Source organism: Nansenia antarctica, assembly GCF_963989245.1.
Source record: "Nansenia antarctica genome assembly, chromosome: 9".
NCBI classification, from domain to species: domain Eukaryota; kingdom Metazoa; phylum Chordata; class Actinopteri; order Argentiniformes; family Microstomatidae; genus Nansenia; species Nansenia antarctica.
The window spans coordinates 243544-251721 of record NC_137679.1 but is presented as its reverse complement, the minus strand read 5'-3'; the positions used below and the strand labels follow the sequence as shown (position 1 = coordinate 251721).

At 41.2% G+C, this 8178-nt stretch overlaps 1 protein-coding gene across 1 annotated transcript in view; it reads right to left on the bottom strand.

Annotated features, from left to right (window-relative positions):
- Window positions 1–4311: 4311 nt before the first annotated feature.
- The window catches only part of kitlga (kit ligand a), a 55248-nt gene continuing 51381 nt past the window's right edge, over window positions 4312–8178 (bottom strand). Inside the window, exons 6-9 of the mRNA XM_080539128.1 lie at window positions 7664–7767; window positions 7368–7477; window positions 6131–6177; window positions 4312–4393 (exon numbers count right to left, since the gene is read on the bottom strand). Of these exons, the coding sequence (XP_080395254.1) occupies window positions 6147–6177; window positions 7368–7477; window positions 7664–7767 (245 nt within the window). The 3' untranslated portion in view covers window positions 4312–4393; window positions 6131–6146. The remainder of the gene's footprint in view (window positions 4394–6130; window positions 6178–7367; window positions 7478–7663; window positions 7768–8178) is intronic.

Below are 8178 nucleotides of genomic sequence, written 5' to 3'. Positions count from 1 at the left end.
CAGGTGGACAGGAGAGGCAACAGCAAGACAACCCCCAAACAGGAAATGGTTATGCAGGTGGTGGCCACAGACCATTTCTCTCTCCTTATCCTTCCTGACTGATTTTTCTCTAGTTTAGCATTTTGCTAGTGCCCCTTGTCACTACTGGTAGCATGAGGTGGTACCTGCAGCCCATCCAGGTTGCACGGGTCGTCCAGCTCCTCCAGGATGGCACATCCACACGTGCCGTCGCAAGAAGGTTTGCTGTGTCTCCCAGCACAGTCTCAAGAGTGTAGAGGAGATATTGGGAGACGGGCCCGTTATACGAGGAGAGCTGGACAGGGCCGTGGAAGGGCAACAACCCAGCAGCAGGACGGATATCTGCTCCTTTGTGTGAGGAAAATAACCTCCAGCTGGCTACCAAACTGTCAGAAACAGACTCCATGAGGGTGGCATGAGGGACTAGTGCTCACAGCCCAGCATCGTGCAGCTCGATGGGCATTTGCCAGAGAACACCAGAACTGGCAGGTTCGCCACTGGCGCCCCGTTCTCTCCACAGATGAGAGCAGGTTCACACTGTCAGACGTGAAAGAGTCTGGAGACGCCGTGGGGAACGTTATGCTGCCTGCAACATCGTCCACCGTGACCTGGTCTGGCGGTGGGTCGGTGACGGTCTGGGGAGGCATATCCTGGAAGTGTTCCCTCAATGTCTTTGAGCAATGTGTATATATATACTATATATATATATTCCTTTTTTTCTTTTTTTTAACAGAATCAATTGCACAATAAATACACTTCTCTAACAGAAAACTCCCAGTGGCAAATTCCCCCCAATACACTTGATGAAACACACAGATTTACCAATGGAACCATTTCCAATTTTTTTTTAAAACATCTAAAATATGACATGCTGACAGGACTAAAAAAATGAACGCAATTGAAGTTGAATGCATTTTTTCGCTGTAGTTAGTAGTGCTTCATAAAAGCATGGCATTCTGGGGGAACATGAACATTTTTCAGATGACGAGAGGATTGTTGCTCTGACTAATGTGCCCTGGTGTTTAAAACAGAGGATTATTGCTCTGACTAATGTGCCCTGGTGTTTAAAACAGAGGATTATTGCTCTGACTAATGTGCCCTGGTGTTTAAAACAACTTGGATGTAGGTGATGAGGTGTGTAGGAAAACAGGTAAAAGAAGAGTTAATATTGGGGGCGTCACAAAGACTATAGAAGTAACAGACAGAGGTTACATCAGGATGATGAAGCAATACTCTGTGTCTGGAAACACATTTAAAAAACACGTTTTTTGTTTCATTGGACAAAAACAAAATGTATCAAAGAGAGAGTGGTCATGGTCAGGAAATCAGATTGTTCTTCATGTTTGTTGGGTTTTGTGTGACATTTCATACACTGCTAAAAAAGCAAAATCATAGACATTCATGATGGAGTCAACCACATTATTCCAAACAAGGCACAAAACCAGGAGTTGACAAAATATCAAATCTAAGAGAAAGCCTGTGGGTCTGATCTAGAGCATACACCTTTCACTGTTTCAGAGTTACAATACAGGACTGTATTTTGACTATTAACTATGTTACTGCAATTTCTACAGCAATAAGATTTTTTATTTCTACAGCAAATTATCGACTTTATTGTAGGTTTAAACCATTGCAAACGTTAAGGGGGTAAGGGGGTAACCCAAAGATAACACAATAAAGTGAGAAAGAACTATACATTCTACACTAACATTGAAGTGTGAGGGTGTCACTGAATAGAAAACTACTTCTCTTTTAAAACGGCAAAGCTTTACTCGAGCCAACAACATCAACAGATGACCGGTCAGTGTCAAACATCTTAAAATAATGTAAGGAATGTCAGGCCCCATACATTTCAATACACTTATCACAGGTGTGCAGCACTTAAAACCAACCAACCAATAACCCCTCCAAAACTGAACCACACAGCTGAGCAACGTACGATCCCATATGTATAAAGGTAAGTGAGAAACAGCAACATGAACACAGGAACTATACCACAATTACCCGTATATGTATATGCACCACTCTGGCTACGTGTATGCCATTGATAATACACACAAGGCTATATCGTGGGTTATTCTGTTTCCTGTATCTTACTTACCGTTATATCTACCGGGATACTGTTTGTTGTTGTTGTTGTTGTTGTTGTTGTTGTTGTTGTGTTCCCCTGCTGTACAGCAGGGTTGTTGGTTCAAGTAGGCCTCTAATAGGCTCTCTGACTGGCAGTACCTAACACTATGACCGAATTAGTACGTTTGCATTATAGTATTTAGTACATTACTGGATAATATTCACCATTTTGTCAGAATTTGCCCACAATGCAATACTGTACTGTACTGTAAAACATATGTATGGTATTTTACTTGTATCGTACAGTGTTTTACTATAGAAACTACAGCCACATTTTTTACATTGTACAGTTGAGTTCTCTCTCTCGTTACCACCTGATGTTGAGGTAAACAGTTTCCCCCCCAAAAAAATCATACCACATAACGGTTTGAGCAATATTCATAATATAAATCACATACTAGTTACAGGGATACGTTTCTGGATCATCGGATGTGTTCTAACAGGATCAGGAAAGTATACTCTATTAGCAAAACACTCACACTCACACTGTAACACAGATCCTGTCAGTTTAGATTTTAGAAATCGTACAGATGGAGACAGTCTCAACTTGTTACTGTATCCTAGGCTCCTAGGGGTGTGACCAGATCACAGACCATGTGGTATGTTTTCTATTTTCGTTAACTTGGAAATAAATGGACAGCCTACTTGTGTGCATAATGCTCTGCTAACAGGTTGGTTTTGCAGAGCAGTATTTTAGGGTTACAAAAGATCCTTGCCAATTATGACCCTGTGAAACACAATTCGAAATCTTGCTTGGATATTTTCGATGACAACCATATCTATTAATCAAACAGATTTTTTTTTAGAGATCAGCTTATCTTAACCCCATAACCTTAAGCCACTTTAACACAATGTTAAAACTATAATATGGCTGTGTACATGCAAAATACAGAATATATCTCTTTAAGTGAATAGGCTGTAAATATATCAGAGCTGGTCGAGTAATATTAGCTGATACATATCTGCTATTGGAGATCTCTGGAACATCGGCCTGGTGGATGAGTCTAGTCTGCCTGTCACGTGCACTGAGAGACAAACCGACACTCAGATTTCACCGACCTTCAATCTAAATAATTGTGGATTTATCCATCCCTGATCTACCATTTAATATTATGTGCTATGTAATATCTGTACGTGTGGATTCAATGTAAGTTAGTCAAAGCAGCACATTTTTGTACAATAACACTTTCTACAAAATACCCTCACACTCCATTTCCCATTCAATTACCGCATCATTCAGCACAAGTAAATCTATTTGTATGACACTTGCGAGTGAAGTTATTGAATACGTTGTTGAGTTTAAAGCACACTCTATGGCTATCTTGAGAATCAGACAGTACAGTATGTGTATGCACTGCTTATTGGTATTGGTTTTGTATTGACTTGTATTGCCGATGAATGAGTTAGGTAAATCCTTTCGATACGCCCTTGTAAACCTATTTCCTGCTCATTCAGTATTTCTAAACATCAGCTGAATAATTGTCAGGTGTATCATAGAACAGCAGCAACATACCATGCTGTCAGCACACAGAGCAAGTCAATAAATAAATACATCATACAACGTCATCAGTACATGGCCAAAACACATAAGACAAACCAGATGAATAAGATCTGAGAATATTTATATGAATTACAACATTTGTACTTGGGGGGCAAACGTCCAACGGGAAACCCAGACCAAAAAAAATGGAAGATGGAGGAAAGCTGCTGAAAGAGTGTGTGAAAGGTGAGGGGTGGCGAGAGGTAGTCATTCATGCTTCAGTCCTCATAATCGACAGCCATTTGAATGTTTCTCTGCCTCGGTTCTTGAGAAGAACGACTGGGGTACGACACTCCAGCTAAACCCACGCAGAAAGTGCCAATGGGGAGTGCTCATATAAGACAGTTAAGGTTAAAGTTTCGATGACGACGAAAGTGACATACTCAAGTCTCCAGATTGTTTCCTTAAGGTACACCACACTCCCAGCCTTACCGTCACCAACCTTTAACAGTGGAACCATGGTGGTTTATATACTCTTGCAAGAAAAAAAACACCCTTATCCAGATGCATGACAGGACAGGAGTGATTTTCACAGGGCAGCTTTCTGCATGGAGTCTATGCAATGTCATTCTCTGGTGCAGAGCCACCAGACAGGAAGTCTGTTTCTAGACAGGAAGCAGAAGCAGGATTCTTTCACCTCAGAGACGTCAGGAAGAAATTCAGTTCCGTGTGGTTTTGTTTGATTGCTCTTTCAGTTGGACTCCTCTGGAAAAGAAGAGAGAGGGGGGATGAATATGCGTGTTGAGTGTATACTAACCACTAACTACTAACCATACTAACCCTAACCCTAACCCTGGTATACTACTAAGTGTATACTACTAACTACTAACCATCTAGTATTATATCTATGGTAAACAAATATCTATGAAAACAAAACAAGGTGCAGCAGCTTTCAGTCACGCTGCTGCATGCTCCTGGAACAAACTCCCTGAAGAAGAAATCAAACAGGCCCAAACCCTAAAAATATTTTAATCCAAGCTAAAAAAACGTAATGTTTTGCAGCAGTTATGATTAAACACAAACACTTCTATCAATGTCTTTTATCCATTAACTATTGTCTTATTAAATGTTTTTAAACTTCTTATATTTGCTTTAATTCATTGTAATTTTTATTTTCTTACTATGCTCCTCTTGTAAGTAAGTAAGTAAAGCTTTATTTATATAGCGTCTTTCGTACATGAAATGCAACTCAAAGCGCTTTACAACAGGATAAAAACATATAGGGCCCTATTATGCACTTCATAAGTCTTAAGCAATAAGACGAGGCGGTAGATCTAAACTTAAGACGTGGAGGCGTGGTCAAGGCCACTTTGCTATTATGCGTGCGGTAGTGGGCGCCTAAAACCCGGCGCTAAGCAAAGAAATTAGTCATGGGTGTGTTTTGGGCGTCTTCTCAATCAACCCAATCAGCGTGCCAGGTGCCATTCCCTTTAAGAACCGGCTGCGTTGAGTCATTAGCGCTATGCTATTATGGAAGTCCTAAGAAGGAGGTCAGCGTGCTTCTCTGCCTCTCCCTTCTGAAATAAAGCATTTATACTGTGACCGTAATTGACGTCTTGCCGTGGAGCCACGTGCGTGTTCATGTGTGCCCACATGCATGCGCAAAACGCGGAGGCGCGCTCGTGTTTCAAAACGTGCATGAAGTCTAAACTTAAGAACTTTTCAAACCACTTCTTAGCGCTAGGAGCAAAGTCAGATCGCATAATAGCAGGGGCGCCTAGTGCACTTCATTAACATATGAACACTCCCACAATGAGCAATATATGCACGGGAGTTTTACGTCTTATGTGTGGGCGCCTATGGACACCTGCATAATAGCAGTAGCGCGTATGAAGCGCATAATAAGGGTGGCGGTAGGTCTTAACCTGGCGGTGCGTCTTAATTAACACTTAAGACGGCAAGTTAAGAAGTGCATAATAGGGCCCATACAATCATAGAATTATTGTATATTGCTGTATTTTTTAAATAATGTATGTAAAGCACATTGAATTGCCCCTGTTGTATGAAATGTGCTATACAAATAAACTTGCCTTGCCTTGCCTATGGTACAGAACATTAAAGCAGCAATCAGGAATTGGTGAAACGGGTTAGGGTTAGCGCATCTAGCGCAACATGTTTTGTTGGTGTTGTTTACCACAAGGCATTGGGACAGACAATTCACTGCTTCACCAATTCCACATTGCTGCCAAAACTCCAAAATGGAACATTCCATTTCCTTCCAAAGTGTTGACCAGGGCCGTCTCATACAAGTGAATCACAACCTAATGAGATCTATAATTAAACATGCATGTTAAGAATAATCTAATAAAGTAGATGAATTCTGCGGAATTAAGCGGTCTGCCTTTATCTAAGGTGACCAAATATAACAATAAGCACCTTTGAGTGTCTAGAAAAGCGCTATATAAGTCTAACGTATTATAACAATAATCATTGAAATCTCACCGATTGGATTGAAGAATTACACCGTTTCAATGACGTTCAATCTGTTCCTGTAACGGAATCAATAAACAACAATCACATTCCTCCCTCCCAAACAATAACATGAGCATCAGATACATCCATACGTCCAGTCATGCATAAATCAACATCATGTTTGACACCTTTATAAATAGGCATAAATAAAACAAACAAAAAACAAGGTTTTCATAAGGATCTAAAATTACAATAATAATAATAATAATAATAATAATAATAATAATAATAACTTTTTATTTGTATAGCACTTTTCCTGCAAGTGCTCCAATCATTATATAATCATAATATAATTATTTAGTCATTTAAAGGCAATATTAAAAAGATGGGTTTTTAGTCTTGACTTGAACATATGTGCTGAGGTTGCATCCCTAATGTAAACTGGCAGTGAGACACAATCTGGAGCATAAAATGAGAATGCAGCCTCACCAGATCTCTTCTTTTGTACATGTGGTACACAGAGAAAGCCAGCGTCAGAAGACCTGAGAGCTCTATTGGGCTGATATGCTAGCAGAAGACCTGAGAGCTCTGTTGGGCTGATATGCTAGCAGAAGACCTGAGAGCTCTATTGGGCTGATATGCTAGCAGAAGACCTGAGAGCTCTATTGGGCTGATATGCTAGCAGAAGACCTGAGAGCTCTGTTGGGCTGATATGCTAGCAGAAGACCTGAGAGCTCTATTGGGCTGATATGCTAGCAGAAGACCTGAGAGCTCTATTGGGCTGATATGCTAGCAGAAGACCTGAGAGCTCTATTGGGCTGATATGCTAGCAGAAGACCTGAGAGCTCTGTTGGGCTGATATGCTAGCAGAAGACCTGAGAGCTCTATTGGGCTGATATGCTAGCAGAAGACCTGAGAGCTCTATTGGGCTGATATGCTAGCAGAAGACCTGAGAGCTCTAGTGGGCTGATATGCTAGCAGAAGACCTGAGAGCTCTATTGGGCTGATATGCTAGCAGAAGACCTGAGAGCTCTAGTGGGCTGATATGCTAGCAGAAGACCTGAGAGCTCTATTGGGCTGATATGCTAGCAGAAGACCTGAGAGCTCTATTGGGCTGATATGCTAGCAGAAGACCTGAGAGCTCTGTTGGGCTGATATGCTAGCAGAAGACCTGAGAGCTCTGTTGGGCTGATATGCTCAGTTAGATCCCTAAAAGTATCATCATCATCACATACTGGAGTAGGAGAGAATTTTGAGAGGCATTTACTTTTCAGATATGTCTAGTGGGGGTGTGTTCCTGTCTGCCCCCGTGAAGAGCCCTGCCTCTCCCTCTCCCCCTCCTCGTTGTTCAGGAGTCTGGTTCCTCCTGGCTTTAACCTGTCGGGACAGAGAGAGAAACAACCCACAAACAAAACAAAAACATTACGACATTACCACAGAGAGGGTTACAATGTTAAACGTCTAAAACATTAACTACAGACAGCACGGCACCAACAGACTCGTCTCAGACTACCAGACGCTTCTTAACTGACAAAGTCCCTTGGGGGTCGAAGGTCAGCTCACCTTCCACACGAACAGAAACACAACGGCTGCAATAACTGGTATGAGGAGCAGGGACAGCAGGCTCCTCTCCACCACCTCTGGCAGGAACCTCATGGGCTCCTTCCCTGTCAGGACGCAGAGGAAGTCACCTCAGAGTTAATAACTACATCTAAATGGTTCAAAACAAGTCATCTAAAAATCCATTAAGGTCAGAGAGGACACAGATAGAGGACAGAGAGAGGACAGAGAGTCTGTCTCAGGACAGAGAGGAATTTAGCTCAAAGTTAATAACTAGATCTAAAATTGTTCAAAACAAATCATCTAAAAATCCATTTAAAATACTTTCCAAATAGGGGGTGGGGGGGGGGTCAATGGAGAATAACTGATGCTGAAGTGGAAATGGAAAATAATTTCAATTGTAATTAAAAAACAAACAATCTACTAACATCCATTATCCATTATCATTGTTGTGTTAATTGTTCCCTGTGCTTGTTCGTTAACTCTGTGTTCTATGTGTTCATGTTATCTGTTGTTAA